General features: G+C 45.3%; 3 protein-coding genes across 4 annotated transcripts in view; 2 read left to right on the top strand and 1 right to left on the bottom strand.

Moving 5' to 3' along the window:
* Window positions 1-21394, bottom strand: part of Fstl5 (follistatin-like 5) — a 45485-nt gene that overhangs the window by 23003 nt on the left and 1088 nt on the right. The gene's annotated exons all lie outside the window — the stretch shown is intronic.
* LOC108628918 (uncharacterized) lies at window positions 1308-3087 on the top strand. Its single transcript, XM_018031150.1, has 3 exons — window positions 1308-1370; window positions 1526-1926; window positions 2520-3087. The coding sequence occupies exons 1-3, from the start codon at window positions 1308-1310 to the stop codon at window positions 3085-3087; spliced, it is 1032 nt and encodes a 343-aa protein (XP_017886639.1).
* LOC108628919 (acyl-CoA Delta(11) desaturase) lies at window positions 12108-17813 on the top strand. The gene is made up of 6 exons (XM_026816871.1): window positions 12108-12717; window positions 12995-13125; window positions 13213-13418; window positions 13542-13724; window positions 13836-16455; window positions 17057-17813. The coding sequence occupies exons 1-5, from the start codon at window positions 12504-12506 to the stop codon at window positions 14164-14166; spliced, it is 1065 nt and encodes a 354-aa protein (XP_026672672.1). The 5' UTR covers window positions 12108-12503; the 3' UTR covers window positions 14167-16455; window positions 17057-17813.

Raw genomic sequence — 21394 nt, forward strand, 5'->3', positions numbered from 1 at the left:
CTCCTTGGAATTCGATGACATTTGGCGATTCGTCCGATGTACAAAAGCTGAAGAAGCGTTTGAACCGATCGATCGAAATATCAAAGTGTCCGCAAAAGCGTTCGTCAAGGTCCCAAGATCGGAGATACGATCGTCGAAACGACCGGAGAAATTTATTTAGAAACTATTGGATCGCGGGTTATTACGGTTTCTTCCATCTCGGATGTTCGAAGAGGACGATGCGTGATTTACGACGCATCTTTAGGGTAAGATCGTTGTTCCCGGCGTTGCCAATAAATTGCGTCCGCGTTTTCGCGCATTCACCGTCTCTATAAATTGCCCGTGTTTCGCCGATTTTTACCGCGGCCCCCTATCTATCTCCGTCGCTAATACGATTTTTCCGCCCTCCGAGCGGTTCCTTTCCGAACCCCCGACTTCCTCCTTTTTTCCCGTTGTTGCTCCCGTTGTTTTATTTCCCCGGCATGCCACGCCCCGACGCTCCCTGTTCCTCTCGAAGCATTTTTAACGGCGTTTCCACTTACGGGACAGATAGACGGAAACTGGTTCTCGGGCGCATCCAACGTTCCGCAAACAAATCTCGGAAGCTCGCAAAGGACGACCGTCCGGCTGTCGAGCGTCATCGACCACGCGAATTTATTAAATCGGTGCGTGTCAAACGTCGTTCGTCTCTAACGTATAAAAGACGTACAGGAATTATAACGTTCCACGTTGATTTCGCTGTTTTTCGATTGGTAAATTTAAATTACCGAAACAAACGGCGATTCATCCGGTACATTCGTTTAAAAGAAACGGAAACGAAAGAAGAACGATTACTCGTAGATTGAAAGATTGATGAGGTGAACTTGGAAGTTTCTAACGTAGGTCCTTTGACAAAATCCATTTATTCTTCCGGCCCGATCTCTGATTAAACTTTCCCCTCTTTACGGCCGTCTGCTAAGCATTTTATGCCGAAACGCGATTAGAAACGGTCGGCCAGGAGGGGAGAGATATCTCGGGTTCATCATTCGGGAGGACAGAGAAACGAAGTTGGCGAATGGTCGAAGCGAGATAAAATTTATTTCTCGAAAGAACCGTGTCCGAAGCACTCCGATGACGGGGCAGCGATGTCGCGAATTCGGAAGAGGCGACACGCTCCAACCTCAAACTTTCCCACACACAGAAAATAGTTTGTAACCGGGTGAAATTTCTGAATCTTCTCGACGTTTCATCGACGATAAATCAAAGTTCCTGTGGCTCTTTCCGCGAACTCGTTGAAGGAAGCGTGAAACGAATAACGCGTGGCAATATATTATACGACCGCTGCCAGGATGTCCTCCCTCATCGTGGTGCATGATTCACGAATGATACTGCTCGAGCTAGCCGTGGAAAATGTGAGGGATCGCCTCTAAATCACCCGTTAATCAGCTCGGTTATTCGTACTCTCGCGTCTTCCCTGCAGCGATACTTTTAACTTAATCTACGCTTCAGAAATCTGTACAAATGGTTGAAAAAAATATCAGACTCTAAAATATAAACGATCGCACAGCTGTACATGCCGTGGGCGGACGTGTTCGACTCGGTGCTCCTACAGAAGACTGTAATAATGTTCCGAATGCTGGACGACGACTGGACGACGCTGATGCCGAATCGACGGGACTACCGTTCTTATCAAGGGTCTAATTACGAGAACGAAAAATTTTACGGCGGGAGATCGGTGCTGTTCTCATTACCGGAGAGCGCGCTGGAACGAGAAATGTCCGGCGTCGATCTCCAATTGTACATCTACAAGGCCGTGTCTAAGTACTTCGAACTGGAGCCGCGACGGAACTACGGATTCACCCTCGTCAGGGTGGACGACCTCTTTAACGGCATTATCAAGGACCTGCGCGAACGGAAATGGCTGGAGGGTTATTTTTCGAGCGAGCTGGAGCGGGAGCCTATATCAAGGTGAACGCATTTAAATACGCGGACCTGGCGTTTATGCAAATCTCGGGACCAAACGGATTACAGGACGGCGAATGTTACTTCCGGCCAAGTTAATTTAAAAAACCGCTGTACCGCGTACACGCGCTGCTCTCGGGTCAGGTTCCGGTTCGTTTGTATCGGAAACCAGCTGACGCGCCTCCATCCGAAATCTCTGACTAACCCCTCTTAAAAGGCTTTGTGTCCTTGTTTTCGCGCAGCCTCCATTAATCTTGTTACCCCGTTCGGATTAGTCCGAAACATTTTACACGCCGAGCCAAACGAGTCGGACGAGCCCGAAACGTTCGCTTCTAAACTACGACTCCTTCGTCAGTCTTCGAGTCATATTCGTTCGAACTATTCACGATATTTTTGTTGCACGATTTGGCTGAACGAATTCCCTATCGCGAGATGTATTCGTATATGAAGTATGATACACGAATTAAGAGACAAGGTATCGTCGTTCTTCAAAGAACGTGAAAACGCACTCGTTCATACGAGTGCTCGCAAATTCGCTTTTGCCCACTGGCGAATAAAAAAAAAAGTGAGAAGAAAAACGGCTCGTGTTTAACGTGCAGATCGACGCGTGGCACGTTCAACTTGCTGAACGAGGAACTGGAGGTGACTCGGGCGACGATCGAGCTCTACGTTCGCATCAGCTACCTCGGCAAGTGCATCGTCACGCAACTGCACACACCGACGGACATAGAGAAGGTGTTCTACGCTCGCGAAGAGACCGACGAGCACTATCGTTATCAAATGCGCGAGGTCAATACAATGGATCTGGAGTCGTTCTGCTGGGGCAGCGCGACCATCATTCCGGCGTTGCCTCCGGAACTACTGACGTGTCGATGCAAACCCCCGCCGCCGGTCCACGAGACTACGCAAACGAAGGAGAAGAAGAAGAAACCGAAGAGGGACGGTTTCTGGGACAAGATCCATCGAATTCAGGAGCTGATAGCCTTGATGAAAGAAATGAGGAACAATCGGCCGGAAGTTCTGCCGCACGGGAAACCGACGACCGTTTGCCCGCCGCAACCCTGTGTCTGTCCGACGGTGTGTGCGCCCGTCTGCGTTTACACTCTGCCAGCCGCTTGCAATCCCTGTCAGCCGTCTCCCGCTTGCTGCCTGCCGTCCTGCACGTGAGCCACGATCCGGAATTTGCATAGAAGAGGAAAATCGCGAAGTCGTACCGCGGGATCTAGACGTTGTACACAGGATACAAGTTGCAACGCGATTCCAAAGGCATTCGAGGTAATCGTCGTGGATCTTGAATTTTATCTCGACAATTTTCATTTCACTGACGTACATTTGACGCGTCGAAGAATTTTCGTTTCGTACGTGTCAAGTATGTACGAATTTTGAATTCTAAAATGGTTCCAGTAAAGTTTGACCGAAGAATCTATTCGCCCGACGAGGAGCGTCCACGTTTATACCCGCGATGCCTGTCGGTGCGACCGTTCGCTATTTCGCCCCTGACGTAAGCCGCGACGAGAATTTGCATAGAAAAGGGAAATCGCGAAGTCGTACCGTAAGATTCAGAGGCGTTACGCCGGGGTAACTCGAGTCGAAGTTTTACCATTGTTCCAGCCGGATTTACCCGAGGTAATCACGGGGACCGTGTCCCATCATGTTTTATGATCCATTCATCCCTTGCGATTGGACGATCTCCCAAATTGCCGAGCGAAATTTTATGCGACCGAATCATAGAAGGGGTGGTTTGTACGAGTGCGAGAGGGGGACGAGCGTTCTCCAATTACTTATTCCGTCCGCAGAGGCGAGGATCAACGAAAAGAAATCTTTCCTAGGTCTCCCTTTGTATATCGCCGATTCCACGGAACATGATAGAATAATCTGAGGGAGCGGTTGAAAATTTCAAAGTGAACCTCCTTCTCCTCCACCGCTCCTGCTCCTACTTGGAAGTTCGTGCACAAGGAACGCGCAGTTTTTCACCCGTGTCTGAGGTAACTCGATATCCACTTCGCGCCCCGGATATTCCGATATTCCATGCAATTGAGAGTCGAAGAGTTTTGCATTTTGATTATAGCCACCTACGACCCTGCGAGGCTGGATTCTATATACGTGTACACACTCGTCCAGAAACGTCCGAGTAAAAAATCTGACAAATATTTCATCAGACGCTTCCTCCGTTCAGAGACCGTATCGAATCGTCTAATAAATTACGTAGTCTTCACATCGTATATAACGTGACAAAGCTTGTGACAAATAACATCGTTGTAACGTTTCATTAAGACGTCATCGAACTTCGTTTGTTCATCGATGCTTATATCGTTCGTCATCGTCGATTGTACATTGAAGAACGCGTGGCAAAGATTTATGAAGAGGGGTGTACAGGCTGACGTCGAGATTTCGATTTGCAGGTGCGGGAATATTTCATCATCGGCCGGCATTATGCAAGGATTCGGATTTGAAGTGGGCGAAAAATCTTCGATTCCGCGGCACGCGAGGAATCGAGATGGTCGGGGTTCGTGAAAACGGGGCGAACGCTTCCTTTCATTGGCTCGCAATCTTTTTTTTCACCCCCAGCCCCCCACCCCCCCTTTATTCCGGAAACCACTTCTCCCGTTGGAAAATTTCCGAGAGAACCGACTACACAAGAAACTCTTCTTCGGAATCGGCAGGAAGTATTGATCGTCCGAACGAAATTTTACGAAGTGGCATTGTCGAATCGTTAAATCGAACCACGTTATAACCGTCTAAAAAATAAACGAATCGTACAATATTACCCGGCGTGGACTCATTGTCAGACTGCGGATCTTACGATGAAATCGAATTTGCAGAGAAAGTGAACACTGCTTGGAATACAGAAAATCCGATCGTGAAATCGTGATAAAGGAAATTATATTAATACGTAAAATACGTTTCTCACGTGCTAGCATGAACGTTGCAGAAACACCCGCGATATTATTGCACGGTCGTTAAGCGACCAAAAGAACTACGTTTAAAGCCTAATGACGATTTGCATTAATGATCGCTCGAGAGAAACTCGAGTCTCTGCTTCCTGAAATCAATTGTAATTGCACACCGCGATCATTTCTTACATTTTGCGATTGTGCAGAGTATCTCAAAAAACGTTGCCGAGGTTTCCTCACGTTTCCACCACGGGGTCACGTTCTACGCGACAGGGAAGCCTTAACCGAACAAGCCTAATATTCCCTGTCACGTTTAAGTAAAACGTATCTATCGGTTAGTTTGGAATTACACGTCTCCGAGCCCATCAAAGTGTCCTAATTCGTAGGACATAACTATTTAAGTAAAGAAGAATTTTTAATACATCATGTTTTTAAAACGGACTAAAAATTATAAAATAATTATAAAATATTTGTAAGATTTAAAACGAAAAACGTGAGACGTACTAGTCATGCAGTATTTTATACTTACTTTATACTTCTTAGTCCATTTTAAAAACGTGGTGTATTAAACATTCTTTTTTATTTAAATAATTATTTTCTCCTATTTAGTCTTTAGCTCATCAGGAAACTAGTTTAAAATCATTTATCATTATCACTCAAAATTTGCATCGAACAAATAGACAAGAGAGCGAGTTGATAAAAATGTAGTAGAATAGACGAAAAGTTCGGTGGACGCTCGATTGATATACTCATAACTATAGAAATCTGAATGATGAGATTTAGATTGATCTTGCATGTGATTCAGCGTGGCAAAAAACGGGAGAAAGTGTGCACTTTCCATGAGCCACTGTACTTAATGCGTCTGCAATAAATCAACGTAAGTGCACTCGAGCAATTTGCGCCCGTGCCATTGAACATTTCATCACGTTAATGAACCCGTGACACGACGCTTCGCCCGATCTGAATCAATTATTATTACACCTGATGGGATTCGTAAAAGCATCGCAATTCGATTTATTCAAGGTGAAGACCATTTCTGTCGCAGGGCGAGGCAGTGAGGAGCGTCACGTGCAGCGGTTTTACGCACGAATTCATTCTGCCAAAACGAAACGTGACCAAAGATCAATGACTCGTCTTGCGTAGAAATTGACTGGGAAGAGACAGTTGGTAAGAGCGCGTAAATAAATTTGCGAATCTTTGCCGCGTCTCGTTTTACGGATGTAATTCGGAAAATGAAGCAGTGAGTCCCGACTGGAAATCGAATAAGAGACCAAAACAATATATTCCTCGAAAGCACCGAAAATATAAACGAAGTGAAATCGGGATATTCCTTTATACGCTACATTTATGACGGTCCCGGTGTTCGTGGAAGAAACGTTTCGAAGGAAAAGGGAACATCTTGCGCCGAGACCGTTGTACGGCCACGGTGTTTCGCATTCCCGAAATATGTTGCTCTCGAATTCTCCCCAGAAGTGGATTTTCGAATCTCCCCAATTCCCGTGCATTGACAATTTGTTCGAATACAAAAATGATACGGGTTTCCGAACCAATAAAGATCGAGATCGATGACTCAGAATTTTATAGTAAAATCGAATAACTAATAAACCGAGTACCTACGATTTTCATTATAAAATCTGACAAGAGCAGAGGCTAGAAAAACAGCGGGAAGAATGAACGAATGGGATTCGTGCGGAATAAATTTGAGAAACGGTTTTGCAAGATTAATATTCATACATCTGTGGCCGTGAAATTTGACCGGCAGAATCTCGACGAAATCTCGCTCGATCATCGTCGGGAACGCAGACAGCTCCTTCTTCCAGCGGCCACGGCGACGTTTAGATAAATAGCGGGGAATCCGAAAAGGGGGAAGCATACGAGGGGCAATAGTTCGGCGAGGATAAGCGGGATGCGAAATGGCTTCGCCATAACAGGAAAAATACGAAAAGCTGGCGTACGTGTTTCGTGTACACGCGAGTCTAGACTAGACACGGTACATATACATGTGCGGATACATAACCGCGCAGGCTGCGGAAAACTCGAGGGAACGAGATTACGGGAGATCGAGAAAGAAGAAGGAGTAGGAGTTGAAACGCTGGGAGTGACTCGGTTTCCTCCCAGTTTTCCCAGACAGGCCACCGTCGTGGAAACCATAGACACCGCCGGATTAACATTTTTTCAAACCCTAAACCGCTGGTCCTCTCCTTTCTTCGAGAGAACGAGCCAAAAACCATTATACGACTCTTGAAACAAATTTGCGATACTTTTGTCTCAATGAACTATTCCTTGAGAAGACGTATCGAGAGATCGAGATCGATCGAGGTTCGCTTCAAAGGGGAGCTGAGTCCATGGCTGAGTACGGAGTAACATTGCTCTCCCTTCTATCTGATTGATAGCTAGTCGGACGGACACCTGACACAATGGACGCGCACAGAGAGATTAGGGGGTACTTTATAAGCGAGCGGACGCTCGAGAAATCGGCGAGAAACGTTTTGGACAAGTTCGATGGTACGCGTCGTGCCAAGTTGTTAGCGCGGTGTTTAACGGACTCTCCAAGTGGCCGGGTATAGTCGGCCGAAAACGGCGAGTGAACAGGACCAGTCGACGGCCCTCGAAACTCACGGTATAGGTACGTACGTACGTACTTACGTACACCGGAACATACAGGGGTGGACGGGGGTGTGGTGACATCGGCGCAGACAAGATGTATCGATTACTGATACTTAAGCACACCGGTGTGCGATGAGTCGGACGGGCATCGTCGTCGTTCTACGAGCCCAGACGAGGCCGTTCGTTCGACCCGTCGCCGCGTCGTGTACACACGGTGGAAACGTTTTACCTCGGTCTCCGGCCCGGCGCCAGTAATTAGCTGTTACGATTGACGCGCAATTAGAGTTTTAGGTGGCAAACAGGCTCGGAAGACTCGAACGAGAGAAAAAAATTCCAGCATCGAGAGCTCGTTTTCTCCCGCTTTTTCCGAGTTAATTACGACGAATCGTGTTCTGGGCCGTTTCCTAAATAACACAATTTTTAAATAACACAACGTTTTTTAAGCTCGCACGGTCCGTTGTGCCAAAACAGGCGAACGTTTAACAGGTATCTGCAACGGAAACGTAGAGGCTAGTTCTAGATCTCCCTTACGTCCGACCATTTACTGACTCGTATCACTTAAACCGTCCGTTCGTCGATTCGCGTCGTTCGTATCAAGAATTCTGAGCCGACGGCTCGAATATCTCGCGACGGACGAAACGACGTTTATAAATCCTTTGAAACCTATTTAATTATTCACCACCGTCGCGTGATCGTGTGGCAGTGTGTCGGAAGCTGCGGCGGGTTACGCGCGTCGAAAACGCGGTAACGTCTTTGGTAATTATCGATAATCGATAGATGATGCTCCATTACGACGTATCTGGCGAATTACACGTACGTATGTACAGCATGATAATTCGAGACAGGTAACGCGGTGGTTTTGCCCGTAGTATTTGATAAGCTGGTGTACAGCGACATATTAACATTTGATAAACGGTGCAACGTTAAAGGGATAATTAGACGGCGGTTCGATCATTGATAGCCGGTAATGAATAAACATGAAGTGCACGGAAATTAGGTCACTCCGACGCGTTTACCCATCGAAAGGCCTGATGAATCGTTCAGCAATGACTTGACGCGTGCCCAAAACCATCGATCGCGACGACTCATAAACTCAATGTTCACGTTAACATTTTCCTCGGGAGGAGAGTCGTTTTACGGAATGTACACGATATTACTGAACGGAACGATGTTATTTCTACGTAGGAACCGTTGGAAACAAGAGTCAACGGTCCTGAACTCGAATTAGCAAAGTGTTCCAGGACACTTGGGAATAGAAAACAATTCATCGCACTTAAAAGTATCATAACTCGGGTAATTGAAAGCGACGGCATAACCGATGAGCCTGTTTTATACGTACGCACACGTATAAACGTACAGGTATAGTTATCAGGTACTCTGAGTAGTTAGATAAGCGACTCTGCACGCCGACAAACCAGTTAGAATCCTAATTTGCTCATCAAAGTCGGTACGTGATACTGGCGCAATATGTATACCGGATACTGTACGTGCGCGGTTAGATCGTACCACAATTTTCGTTCCGAAGATTTGGACACAATTCGCTTTGTAACGAGGGAATTTCTAATTAAAATAACAGCCGTGTAGAGTATGTCTTTTAACGGTATCGGGGAACGTTCTTTCCTTACGACGTCAAAGTTCTACGAGCCGTAAGATCACCGCCAAAAATTTAAGACATGTAATAAGAAGCTGTGTCCAATATTTGAAGAGATGAAATTTTAGAAAAAATTATAATTACAGAGGAGCGAGGTTTATAAAATTGTTCGACCTGTTTTTCTCAGTCACAAGGAACGCTTAATGCATGATTTCTAATAACTAAAATTTCAATTCTCTGTCATTGTTCTTATCTAAAGATTCGTACAACCTTAACGAGGAAGTTCAGAGACTTGAGAGATTTTTGGTGATGGAACTCGTGGACGGGGAAAAACGTAAGAGGATCGGTTCTGGCATTAATTCGGCGCATCTGCTCGAACACATCGCGGATGTTGTCAAACAATTCGAAGCGCTCGAGGAATTTTCGTACGTGTTTGGCAATCTACGGGATGATGTTCCTAAGGCTTGTATCCTCTCTGGAACAAGCCACTGGCAACATTTTCCGTAATACTGCAACTTTGAAAGATTATAACTCGAACGGGGGCGTTTAGAAACTCGCGCTTATATCACGTTGTTTCGTTACAACTAGAACGGCTCCTCGTCCTAAGTGAGCCACGTTATTTCGCGGGAAACAGACTGGCAAAGTTTTCCCGCGAGTTTAATCTCGATTAATTATCATCGAGTATCGCGGTAAAAGAAACTTTCCAATGGAATCGATCGATTTCGTTAATGGACGGAGGAAAGTTGTTTCTAACTTCTTCCACATTTTACATGATTCCACCGAAACGAAACGTTCCCGGCACGAGAAATTTGCTTGTACTTTTTTGCACGTTTTCAATGCTTATCCACAGATTCAACTTTGTTCGCCATAAACAATGAAATAGCAGTAGAACTTTTCAAGCAACGGTTCAGCACGGCAATAATTTCCGATTTTAATAATCGAGCTATTTCATTGTTCAAAGAGCAGAACTCGATAGAACGCCGGAGCCTACCATAATTGACTCGCGTGTTTATATAACAGAATTGAGAATTTCCCGTTAAATCAGTATACCATCGAAACTAAATGAGCTATTCGATTAAATGACCTGTAACCTGATACGCTTGCCCGAGCATCCGAAACGTTCGACCAAAGTCGTTTGCTCGATGTGACCAATTAGGTGCATTTTCCGTGAGGTTCGATCAAATTAATTGCATTCATTTTGCGACTGCCGAACGGACGTTAGGCCGCGAAAGTCGCAATTTATCTCGAGTTGAAGGATGGTGAGAAAATGGGAGAAATTTTCCATACATGAGAGGGGTCATTATCTATCATCATCAATCATCTCGACAGTCGACAGGATTTCACTCTTTTTGTTCCGGTTCAGTTTACGATTTCTAATGTGCATCGGGCAAGTTCACGGGTAAGGTACAAGGAAAGAACGAAACTTTCCTTCGAATTTTTCTGCTCTTCTCTAATGGGCAGGTGGTCAGGGAGTTTCGCAGGAATCTTCGAAGCAGAAATTTCCTCTGTAACTGGCATCACGGGCGGGCGGTCGCACAAATTGCGAAAGCGTCATTAACAGATGAAGATAATTGCAAAGCGTCACCGGCAACGTTTTTGCCCCGTTATCTGCACCAGGGAAAGGAAGGCAATCGTGGCTGGATTTAATGTCCGCGAATAGTCGTCGTGGTCTCGCGTGTACGCGATCATTGATACGAAAAGCATGAGGCGAAGCGATTCGAGGCGAGGCAAGAATCCGGTCGTTAAGAGATTTCGACGGTCCGGATATGCACTCGACGAGATGCACTCCCAGAATAATTTCTGTGCGAAATATTTGCACCGCACGTTCGGATTTACCTCAACTCCTGGTCTCGGGGCATCCAAAGGATTTCCACATTATCGTAGAACAGAAATTACCAAGAGTCACGAATCATTTTCTAATCCATTCGATCTATTCGTTGTTAAATAAAAGCGAACACTGTTTGTTTTATATAAATCTTCGTTCTGAATCGATTTTTTTCGTTCGAGCGCGACGTTGTTCTATTGTTTAACACGAACTCCTCGTTACGTCCATTCGTTATTTCGTCTGGTACGTCGGCGCGGGCAGCATTTATCAGGAATGTTATCGCGTACGACATCGTCGCTGGAGGGCGAGTTCCGTTGGATCGGGATCGGCGAGCAACGCGAAAACCCGCGATAATTCCGACAAACGAACGTTCCCCGTGTCAGTTCGACGATAGCGGCGATTCAACACGGTCCATCATCGGTGGTCGGGTGCGTCATACCTCGTGACGCTCGCCCGTTCGACGGCGTTCGAAATTTTTACGATCCGAACGCGAAAGAAATTGCCAGCGCAGGTTCGTCGAAACGCGAGATTTTTACGACCGACCACCGTCCGATGCTCGGACGATAAATCTGCCGACGCGAGTTTGCTCGTCGTCTTGAAAGACGGTACGCATATTCCCTCGCGGCGATCTGCGACTAAACGAAATCGGGTTTTTATAAGTACGACGTTTTCGAGCCTCTGCGGTTTCGCGGTTTCTCGGGAAACCGCCGCTTCCCGTCGTCTTCCTCAGCAGCGCACGAAGTCAATTGCGATTCTTTTCTCCCAACGTTTTCTGATCGTACTCTCGATTGATTTACCCAGTTACCGACTTCGATTCTCCGACTCACAAAAGATCTTGGAAGACATCGAGATATCATGACTATTACGGTGCAAGAATGTGACGACACGACCGTCTTTATTACAGTAGAAAAATACTAACGGTGAAGATGAAGCAGTTATTTATTCTATCGCGTTCACGCTACATTAGGATCCCGTTATTTAACAGACTCCTTGGCAGTGGCCTCGAATGAAAAATGCTTTCGCAAGCTACCCCGCAGTTTACTCTATTTCCCTTAATCTCCTTTATTGAGGACATTAAACGGGGAGACTGTTAAGGGTACTCATTCCCTCTTAAAAATTCCATTGCCAATTTACTTCGCGACCCTCGATACATTTCTGCGGCAATTATAATCCCGTAATATATCACGGCACGACATATTCTCGACCTGGCAATTTTTTACGATAAATCATTTTCTCCCATCGAGTCGATTACAAATTGGTGGATCGCGAATTTTACGTTCACGGAGAAATACGTAACGATAATGATTCGCTGCCTATGTAGAAGTGGCATATTCCTGACATTTACACGATAACTAAAATCGATCATCGAAATAGACAAGAGGATCAACGTTTTACACGTCGACGATCAGCAGTCGTATCGCCGGTTTAATGGTCATCGATGCGAATTAATTAATGACATAACGGTTAACGTAGTAATGTTCAATAATGGTAATGTATCACTAATTGATAAAGTTAATGTAATATCGACGGTGACGGTGATCAGAGGTAATGCGTAATTTATTTAACGAATGAAAATTTCACACGTACGCGACGTACCCAGTTGTTCTTTAATCGAGAATTGACGGGTCGATTTTCGAATTAGCAGTGGAAGTCGAGTGCATCGAGGATGTATAGCTCGACGGTGACCGAACACGAGGAAACGAGCTCGAGTCAGGCTCGAGGGAACGACGCGGAACTGCTACTCCTGCCAAAAGAACAAACTCCGGCCAGGCAACCGATAATATGGCGAAATGTGATTGGTATCATTGTGCTTCATTTCCTCGCCATTTACGGTTTCGTGAACGGTTATCGAGACGCCAAGCTGTGCACGTGGATTTGGAGTAAGTACATACATACCGAGCCTCGTTTCAACTACGTTCAGGAAATTCGTTTTCTCTCGTCGAGTTCCCTCCGCCTTCGCTCTATTTCTATCCGTACAGAACGTCAGCGTTTCGGATCGATCGGGCCACAGCCACTGTATCTAATACGATCTTATTTTCAGTGCTCAGGCACACGGTTGAATCCATTATTAATCCTCTAATTCTAACCGGTAGACGGTACACTGTTCCATAAATTCTAATACTCCTTTAATGTCTTTTGTATTATGTCTCTGTCAAGATGTTGTATACGGAGTCGCGGCTGGCTATGGGATAACAGCAGGAGCTCATCGACTATGGGCACACAAAAGCTACTCGGCCAAAACTCCTCTGCGAATCTTCTTAGCCTACTTGTATTGTACGGCTGGCCAAGTGAGTTAATTTACGAACGTCTATGATCATTCTTCCAAGTTACGATATGCGCAACGTCTCGCCGGTGCATTTGTTTAATTTGATTAGACCCGGTTCTATAACTGGATCAGAGATCACAGGACGCATCACAGATACACGGAAACGAGCGCCGACCCGCACGACGCGACCCGCGGATTTTTCTTTTCCCACATCGGCTGGCTAATGGTCAAACGACATCCTGCCGTGAAGCAGTACGGTAGTAAAATCGATATGAGCGACGTCTCCGCGGATCCCGTAATAAGATTCTTCGACAAGTAAGCCGTCTCTATTAAATCTATGAATGACTCGAATCCCCCACGTGTGTCGATGTTTTCGAACGTGAATCTGTCCTCCGGAGAACCGGAGGCCGTGTGCGCATTTCGATGTCTCGTTTGCAGGTATTACGAGTTGATCATGGTCCCGTTGTGCTTCGTGCTGCCGATATTGGTGCCGGTGTACGCGTGGGGCGAGACGTGGTTCATAAGCGTTCACGCTGTGCTCATCCGATACGTGTGGCTGTTGCACGCCACTTTCGCCGTGAACAGCTTCGCCCACATGTGGGGAAATCGACCGTACGACAGGCGAGTTTCGGTCCGCGATTCGACCACCCCGACGAGGAGACCCGGAGTTAATTAAAACTTTGACAACGCGTCGTTTTTCAACCGGCGATTTAACCCCGTTTCCTATTCCAGGAGGGTCAGACCGACGGAGAACCCGACCGTGTCTTTCTTCGCGCTCGGCGAAGGTTGGCATAATTACCATCATTCTTTCCCGTGGGATTACAAGGCTGCGGAGCTCGGCGCGTACGGCCTGAATCCCACCACCGGTTTCATAGAACTGATGGCGCGTTTAGGGCTGGCGTACGACTTAAAAACACCCAGAAAAGAGCTGGTCGACCGAGTCACTCGGAACAGAGGCGACGGGACTGACAGTCTGTGGGGAGATCCAAGACGAAACAAATTCGACGAGAAACACCGACGATTCACGGGAAATTGTTTAGCCGATCGTGGAACGACGTCGTAAATTGCTCGCTCGACGTAATAAATGTATCGTGAATTTTTACGCATTTCACAGGGAATCTCGGTATTTTCGTTATCGTCCAACGTTTATTTAATACGTCCTCGCTGCACGTATCGCGCCGGCTCAGGGAACGCGTGAACACGTACGCCGGTACGCATATAATACAGAGTCAATGTGCACGCGCGACCAAACAGTTTACTCTACGTGTTCCCAGCGCGTCTACGCTTCCCCCGAATTAAAGTCACCCACCCATCTCTCTGTCCGAGGTATGAAATTTGAACGGTGAAAAAAACTGTGAACGCGGACGACAATGCCCGCGGAAAAGCGCACGATCGACCAAGTCCGATGTCATTATGAACGTCGAGGGAGTCGTACGAAACAAAAGCGGAATACAGACGGTAGACCCTTAGTTTGTTAGCATTACGTATACCCACTGTGGATTCGCGTGTAATTGGCGAAAATATTTGCTAAAAAACCTACCGTGACTGCGGCACAATGCCGTGAAACGGAAACGAACAGAAACGGCCTCGGCAGAAGTTCAACGCAAAGAGCATTTACAAATGAAACGAAATAACGCTTACTTTACCCGGGCAACTTCACGAATTTCCCGTTGTAGCATACACAACCGCCGACGCTAAGCTGACAACAAACTTTAAACACGGCTCAGCGTCTCCGAGCCCAAATAATGGCACACCGGTAAAACGCGAAAACCATTTATTCGTAGATGCACACGTTCTATGCGATCAAGCTTCCCCGATGCTCGACTAACCGTCGAACTATTATTTCCTCCCCTGTATTATTTTTCTTTTTATTGCGAGGTGGTGAGACGAACCGGAGAGACGCTCGTCTCATCGTCGATTCAAAGTGATCAAGAATTGTAGTCGTTTCTCAATTCTCAGTTCTCAACTGCTTGTTACAATTTTATTAAAGTGAGTAAGTCTATCAGAATAACCGTAGACGTTTCAATGAAATTTTAAATAAGCTTAATCAATAATGAAATGAAACGTTTAAAAATATATCTTCGATTTCCATGAATCATATATCACGAAACCGGAAACACACACAGATATGCAATAGATAGTTGAGAATTAAGATTGAGAACTAAGAAACGACTATAAATTCGGGCCTTAACATTTTCGAGCGTATAGGACAGAGGGTGGGAGGTTGTTACGCGTCGCGTTGTTCATTTATTCAAGAAGGCCGTAAGAGTTGTCCAAAAGCGGCCTTGTTCCATCTTGCATTAACTGTGAAAGCAGCAGTGAAGGGTCGTCGTTTCAGAAGGTACGTAATGAATGCTGCAGTAATGAACCGTGTTTACCCCATGCACCCGTCCGTGCATCCGCGTGCAACGCGGTAGTTTTCGGTTGGCCCACCCATTCGTTCTTTGAACGCGAAGTAAAACGTCATTTAGAGGACAAATTTTTTTTCGTAACAAGTCAGATCGCTTCTCCGGTGAAAGAGTTAAATGAAAATTCGAGAACGGGTACGAACACACTGTCGATCACCAGATTCTCTTTACGATCGGAAGAATATTCTCGCGAAGTAGGACGGAACGTGTTTATCCATTTAACCACGGATTTAATCATTCTCGTTCGCGGCGGGGACACTCTTAACCCGGTCGCTGTTTAATTTCGGCTCGTGAAGACGAAACGGTGCTAAATGATTAAAACTCGCAGTCAATAACCAGAATTTCGTACGGATCCATTTTATTGGCCCGGTGTTCGAGTAACGACGAGGGAAGTCACTTTCACTCGTCGAGTTCCGGCACGCGTGGCGCGAAACGCATATCGCTGCGAATTATTCATCGAAACGGCTGAAATTAATTATCGTCGCAACAACGGCAACTGAAGCTTTAACGATGCCAGTAATTACGCGTTCCCTCCCACCGACGAGAAAACACGTTTCCAGCCGTTTAATATTTCCCAGATTTGCATTACACGTAGATATTATACGCGCATAGATTACACGCTTTATGGATACCACGTCGTTTATGTTTATGCTACCTACGTATGTACATTCGTTTCGACGCTCCAGATGCACGTACATAAGTCTTGAGACACGTCCAAGTGTTTATCATTTGTAAAAAGAAATCTGATAGTAAATCTCATCATTTTAATTGTATAATAAATCGCGAAATGGTTATAATATAATTGTGTTTCGAGCAGAAGAATAGAAACGATTCTCACGATGAATTTCAATTGATTTATTGATACCCTTTTCACGTGGGTCTCGATGACACGATTTACGATACGTCTTAAGGATGTATAGGCTACACATACTTAAACAATGCTGGTATGTTGAATTTGTTATTATACATTCCTATTACTATTAAAAAGTTAAAATTATAGTGATTTCAAATTTTTCATAGGTAATAGTATCACCTACAATTTTTATTCGAAGCATTTGTCGAAATTCCGCGAAAATTTTTTTTCCGATTTTTCCGAGATTTTTCCAAGGGGAAATTTTCGTTTTTTGCCCATAACTCCTAAACCCTTGGAAATACGGGAAAATTGTATAGGACCATTTTGTAGAGGACGACGAGACCTACAATTTCTGTATAAAAAGTTATCGCTGGCATCAATAGTTAACGAGTAATTTGCAAAAAACTGTTTTTTCGTTTTTCGTTAATAACTCGTAAACTATTAATCCTAGCGGAAAACTTTTATACAGAAATTGTAGATCTCGTCGTCCTCTACGAGAAAGGTTCTATGCAATTTTCTCGTAGGACCAGCAGTTTAGGAGTTATTGAGGAAAAACGAAATTTTTTTCCAAAAGTTCGTCGTTTCGACGGTGGAATGGTCGGATTTTGTCAACATCAATAAAATGCCAAATAATCCTATGTAACTCATTAAATATCGAAATTAGAAGAAGAATGCACTATTTTTAATTATAGGAAATGCGGTTTTCTAAGGTACATGAACTTTTGGGATTGACTGTATTGCCAATACATTCTTAAGACTCATACAAAAGAATGTACGTACAAAATCGCATTCTACCCTCGTTCATCTCTGGGAAACGAAAGGGATAAGAAAAGCGGGTCGTAAAGTCGGGCAAAAATCCGACACATGCATGAGTATGATAGCGAAGCTGACGCAGTCGTAGCGTGGCTTCGTATTTATAGCTAGGCATTGTTTCACCGTATGTGCAATACACACTACACAGGGCTATTGGCCTACGAGTATTTTTATCTTCGATAGATAATCCTGGATGATGAGTGGGCGATAATAACGCGGTAAAGACCGTTCTTTTTTCTCTAGACACGGCGTATAATCGTCTCGGAAAATGAACGCGCTAAAAATGAAATCTGGTAATCGATGATCGCTAGTCTGTATTCCGAAGAGACGAGAAAAGTGTATAAATAAGATTGACATCGAAGCGAGAAGAGAAGTTCAGAAAGAATCATCGATTAAGTAAATGATTTCTATTCGATTCACAATCAAGATCTATCAAGGGGGATGAAAGTGACTCGCTTGCTATTTCTTAGAATCATTATTCTTTTTCAGCACATTTTGTTTTCTAAAATTTTGTATGACTCTTTCTAAAATATACGAATAACTAATTCCGTAAAATAGTTTTCTTTCTTTTCTATCTTCTTGATGTACAACTTTATGCAGTATACCTCCGTACACCGAGGTGAGTTATTTTGACCCCAGCGGCACGTATGTTAAGAGCGTAATTATTTTGAAAACTATTGTTGTTAAATTATTATTATTATCATCATTATCAGTTTATTGTTGAATTTAAATTAATAAAATAATAAAATTAATAAAAACGTAAAAATTACTATGTCTTTTTTTAATTGACTTATTGAGTTGAAACACAAGTCATTTTGATAGAAGTTGATATACGTCAATCGCCGGTAATTCTAGTGTTAAAAATAATATTGTTAATCAACGAATCCAAATAGGGACCCTACGTCAAACGAATAATTTATGTCTCCGCGCATAAAATTCATTAATACTCGTAATCGATGATTCAAGCAAAATTGTAATTATCGGTAAACTAAATAATCTGTAAAATTCGATTTACAGGCAAACGTTTCGCTTGAAATTCTAGTTGCACTTTCCGACGGAAACATTGAAAGGTTCTGTAACGCTTCCCCCGACAATTTTAGCCCGCATATCGATTAACTACGAAGGAACAAAATCAGTGTCTACGTTCTCATAGAGTACTTCTGGTGTTCCCTCGGTATCGCCGAGTATTTTCCTCCATGAATTTGTTACGACCATCACAAGGGAACGGATCGATAAGACACGTTCGGTCGGTGCGCGCTTCTGACATGTCTTTTACCGTCGCCCCAAGGCGGTGGAATAAATTTGAATCGCGTAACATGCGAAAGGGTCATTCGCTGATCTGATAGGACTCGAAAAATCAGATTTTCTCTGTTTCCATTCATACTCGGCGCACGGCTGTTCCTTATTCCATGTCTCTCAGAAGAAACAAAGAACGATGCACCATGGCCTTCGATCGCATACAGAGTTAACCGATCAGCTACTGTCGAAGAACCGCACGGAAACGATGGCTCGTTAAAATACAAGAATTAATTCCACGATCTCCAACGCAAAATTCCAACGAAACGAAAGAGCGATCAATCATTTTCTATGCCCATTCCCACTGGCTCGCGCTCCGCGGACAATGAGCATTGTACGTAACGCAGTTTAACTAAGGTTCAACAGCCATGAAAATTCAAGACCGAAAGAAACACGTCGCTGTTTAATGTTTTAATTAGAAAAGAATTATGATTCCATCCCGCGGCGGGGGCGTACGGTGACTATAAATATGGTCACAGTTTTGCACGGCTTAACGCCGCGCGGGCGATACATCACGAGAGGCTATTAGGCGTTAGCGCGTGCCCCAGGTATGCATAAATGCATTAGTCGGGCTTACTTTAAACCGGCAAGAAAGTTATAAGCATACGGTTGAACGTTGCGCCGTTTCACAATCGAATCGTATCCGCACCTGATTCTTTCATCGATGCGTATTTACACGTGAGAGTATTAATCATCGGTTCTCCCGGTGATAAGTCGGGACGGAAATGAAAAAGTGAGAGGCGCTCGTCAGCGGTGCGTCGGGGAAATGGGACGAGGGTCGCCACGGAATCAAAGACAGGGGAAAGAGTCATCACGGCGGAGCAGACGTCTTTCGAAGCAACAGTTCGACGTTTAATCTAGCGAGAGTGAGCGAAAAAGCGGGCGGGCTTCGAGAGGGAGGCGATCAAAGGAGGCATTATGGAACTCGCTAAAGCGCAACTAGAATAGAGAAGGGTACGACAAACCGCGGTAGCGACGTTTCCGGCTCGTTTCGGAGGTCGTGAAGAGAGGTAAAAGCGTGGGTATTATACGGATCGAGCTCCGAAGGCGACCAAAAAGCCGGTGATAATGGCGTGGCCGAGTGGCAGCGACTCAAAGAACGGCCGGGGCGCATAAAAGAAAAAAAAAGGAGAGTGCTATTATAGAGAGGCCAGCGTCGCGATGTGTGAAACCCGACGGTGCGGCACACGGAGTCGCGCATAAGCGCTCTCGTTCGGACCTTCTACCGTTCTACGGTGCGCGCGTAGTATTGTTTGGAAAGCAGCTCATCGCCCAAGAGCCTCTCGTTAAATCTCCGAGAACTTTGTTGGCTCCGACTCGCTCGAGAGATCGATACGAGTCCTGGTTCAGCTTACATATGTAGCTACATGACAAAAGTTCTGAACTTTTGACCCCGGCGACGAGCATTGTACGTCGACACAGGTTCCATTCCAGTCCGTGATTCCCTATGCCTCCATTCTGTCCTGGCGTACGGCGAAATTTTCGTTACGCGTGCACAGATGGACGCGGGAGATGGCATTACCGTTTTGCATGCCACCCTCGCGGTGTATAATGCATCGCTGTTTTCAAAAGGTAATGCAATTCATAACGTTTGCGTTCCCGCGTCCCTTCGCGTCGTCGGGAATCGCGCCCGGTGACGTTAATAATGTTTGCCAACGTTAATAATCATAAAAATGCTAATATTCACGATGATACGCAGTGGTCGCGATATTAACGGGGGCACAGCGCGGTGCACAGGAAACGATGATAAGAATAATGAAAACGGTCGCGACCCTTCGGCGAGATAATGGGAAGGGAATACGGCCAATATTGCGGCGAGCCCGGATCATGTAAAATTGTTCGACTCATTAGGATTCGACGTTGCTGTCATTATTATCTCGTTGCTCGAACTTTAACGAGATTGCCATCTGTTGATCAGAATTATATCTCGAGAGATCGAACGCGACCCAGTGTATTGTTTTAAAGAAACGAAACGATGACAAACATTTCGATCGAAGTCTACCGCGAGAAGAGAACGGAACTGCGACTTTATTTAATCTCGCGGCAAATGCAATTTTCGCTTTAGCAAACGGAACGGCGGACGGTTCGCTCCAAAGCAAATATTTTTCGGTCGAGAGCGGCTCAGATTGTTTTCCGAATCACGGCCCGTAGTTCTTCCCTACCGAAAATCTACCCCCCCGAACCGCGTCCCTCCTCGGCGAGAATAAATTGTACCCAGCGCCGGAAATGAACCGTTTCCGCGAGGCACCGTTTCTTTTCTCCCGCTCGTACATACGTACGTGGGTGTACGATGACTCGGCCCGTGTTTCTATTTTTCGAGAATGAAGAAGAATGAGAATCGTGAAGAAGCGTCTCAGAAGGAAACTTATTTCCGTCGAGTGGATCGTCGGAACCGTACGAGAGATCCTCAAAGGAGAACAAGTACGGTGTCTACGGACCAAGTATACCCGCTTCCTTACGACGAGCAATCGGCTAAAGAAGGAGCGTCGAAAGTAATACTCGAATCGAACTGCGAGTGAGCTCTTTCAATGAGACACGTAATTTTATTGATCTCGCCGTCGTTAGTCGGTGCCCGACGAGCTGTACCCGAGACCCCGACACGCATCGGTAACGAACGGTAAAAAATGCTAGGTAAAGAGATGCGTTCTACCATGCAAAGAAAAAAATAATCCTATTGATCCGGTGTATTCCGACGGTGAGTTCTGTTCCGACGGATAAATCCAGCATTTAGCCTGGCATACACCATATCTACAGGTGGAGGCGCCTGCGCGTCATCCCTTGGCTCAGCTATTCGCAGATACCACTCGCACCTGCACGACCACCGATGCGACCGTTCCTACGTGCATACGTATTCATTCCACGCGTGCTGCGCTACCACCGACAGAGTTAAAGAATTTTTTTTATACCGGACCATTCTAAAC

This window comes from Ceratina calcarata, unplaced genomic scaffold (assembly GCF_001652005.2).
Source record: "Ceratina calcarata isolate Rehan_Ccalc_2016 unplaced genomic scaffold, ASM165200v1 scaffold551.2, whole genome shotgun sequence".
NCBI lineage: Eukaryota > Metazoa > Arthropoda > Insecta > Hymenoptera > Apidae > Ceratina > Ceratina calcarata.

Bases quoted from the DNA above. Each gene is read 5' to 3' on its own strand.
- LOC108628919 (XM_026816871.1), top strand. From the start codon at position 12,504: ATGTATAGCTCGACGGTGACCGAACACGAGGAAACGAGCTCGAGTCAG. The intron at 12,718-12,994 runs GTAAGTACATAC...GTCTCTGTCAAG, and splicing joins GCTGTGCACGTGGATTTGGA to ATGTTGTATACGGAGTCGCG. The intron at 13,419-13,541 runs GTAAGCCGTCTC...TCTCGTTTGCAG, and splicing joins GTAATAAGATTCTTCGACAA to GTATTACGAGTTGATCATGG.
- LOC108628918 (XM_018031150.1), top strand. From the start codon at position 1,308: ATGTCCTCCCTCATCGTGGTGCATGATTCACGAATGATACTGCTCGAG. The intron at 1,371-1,525 runs GTGAGGGATCGC...ACGATCGCACAG, and splicing joins TCGAGCTAGCCGTGGAAAAT to CTGTACATGCCGTGGGCGGA. The intron at 1,927-2,519 runs GTGAACGCATTT...TTTAACGTGCAG, and splicing joins GAGCGGGAGCCTATATCAAG to ATCGACGCGTGGCACGTTCA.